Genomic DNA, 1136 nt, shown 5'->3' with positions numbered 1-1136 from the left:
ACCCGGCGGCGCTCGCTCGTGCCCGCCGCCCGTTCCGCGCTGTGCCGGATCCCCGGCATCCTGCCCCCTGCCCGGCTTGCGAGACTGCAGCTAACTCGGTGCAAGGTCTGCTGCATCCTGGCCCCCGGCCCGTTCCCAGCAGGGCCCGCTTGCAGGATTGCCCCCGAAACACAGCTCAGTGCAAGATCCGCATCCTTCCCCCAGCCAGTTTCCAGCAGGGCCCCGCTTGCGGGATCGCGGCTCGCGCTGCAATTCAGTGCAACGTTTCCTGCATCCTCCCAGCCCGTTTCCAGCAGGGCTCACTTGCAGGGTTGCACCCTGCCGTTTGGTTCAGTGCAAGACCTCCTGCGTCCCAGCCGTTTTTTTTGAGCCAGGGCCTGCTTGCAAGATCTCACCGTGCAATACAGCTCAGTGCAAGATCCCTTAACTGTCCCGGCTGGGTAACGTTGGGTAACGTGAATTGCTTTCAGAGCGAGCTGTATTTACTGGATGTTCGCCATATAACTACAAGTTATCTTTAGAAAGTCCAAACCTTGCAATTTGCCCCCCTTGCAGGTTCTCCTTTCTGCTAAAAGACTCGATGCTGAACCCGCCGATACTCCCCCAGGCTGCAGGAGGAAGCTCCGTCCCTCTTTCCTTTTTTGATGTGGGTTCTGCTCTCAGGAATTGTTACAGCAACGTTATGCCCGATTGCAGAGGCAAATTACAGTGAAATGTGCGGTGGTAACGGCCTGCGCTTGCCACCTTCAAGCCCAGGGAGCTGCTGCGGCCTGAAACAGAGCTGGATGCGACCTTCAGAGTGGGACGGAGGAAAGCCAATGTGGAGCGGAGCCGGAGCGTGCGGCCGAGACCGTGGATCTGGCACGGTATTTCCTTTGTTCCAGTGAATATTCGTGTCACTTATATATTTCAGACCAAAAGGAAAAGGGCAAAGCTTGAACGGTGAATTAAGATGCTCTTGGGTCTCGTTTAAATGACACAGCTTGCTTCCCTGGGTCTTGATTGCATTTCTGAACAGCCCATGAAATATCAGACGGCTGCCCAAAGCAATCATGCTAAGTGCAGTTGGCCGCAGGTGCCGTGAAGAGTAATTTAGTTTTAGCACAGCAGCTTCCGGAGACCATTTAATTTTTTTG

The 1136-nt window shown here is 55.2% G+C and overlaps 1 protein-coding gene across 1 annotated transcript in view; it reads right to left on the bottom strand.

Annotated features, from left to right (window-relative positions):
• The window catches only part of MREG (melanoregulin), a 13307-nt gene extending 13248 nt beyond the window's left edge, over window positions 1–59 (bottom strand). The window contains exon 1 of the mRNA XM_085299539.1: window positions 3–59. Within this exon, the coding sequence (XP_085155665.1) occupies window positions 3–59 (57 nt within the window). The remainder of the gene's footprint in view (window positions 1–2) is intronic.
• Window positions 60–1136: the final 1077 nt, after the last annotated feature.

Source organism: Rhea americana, unplaced genomic scaffold (assembly GCF_003343005.1).
Source record: "Rhea americana isolate MKP2758 unplaced genomic scaffold, rheAme1 scaffold_15, whole genome shotgun sequence".
In the NCBI taxonomy this organism is placed as follows: domain Eukaryota; kingdom Metazoa; phylum Chordata; class Aves; order Rheiformes; family Rheidae; genus Rhea; species Rhea americana.
This window is presented reverse-complemented; position numbering and strand designations above follow the sequence as displayed.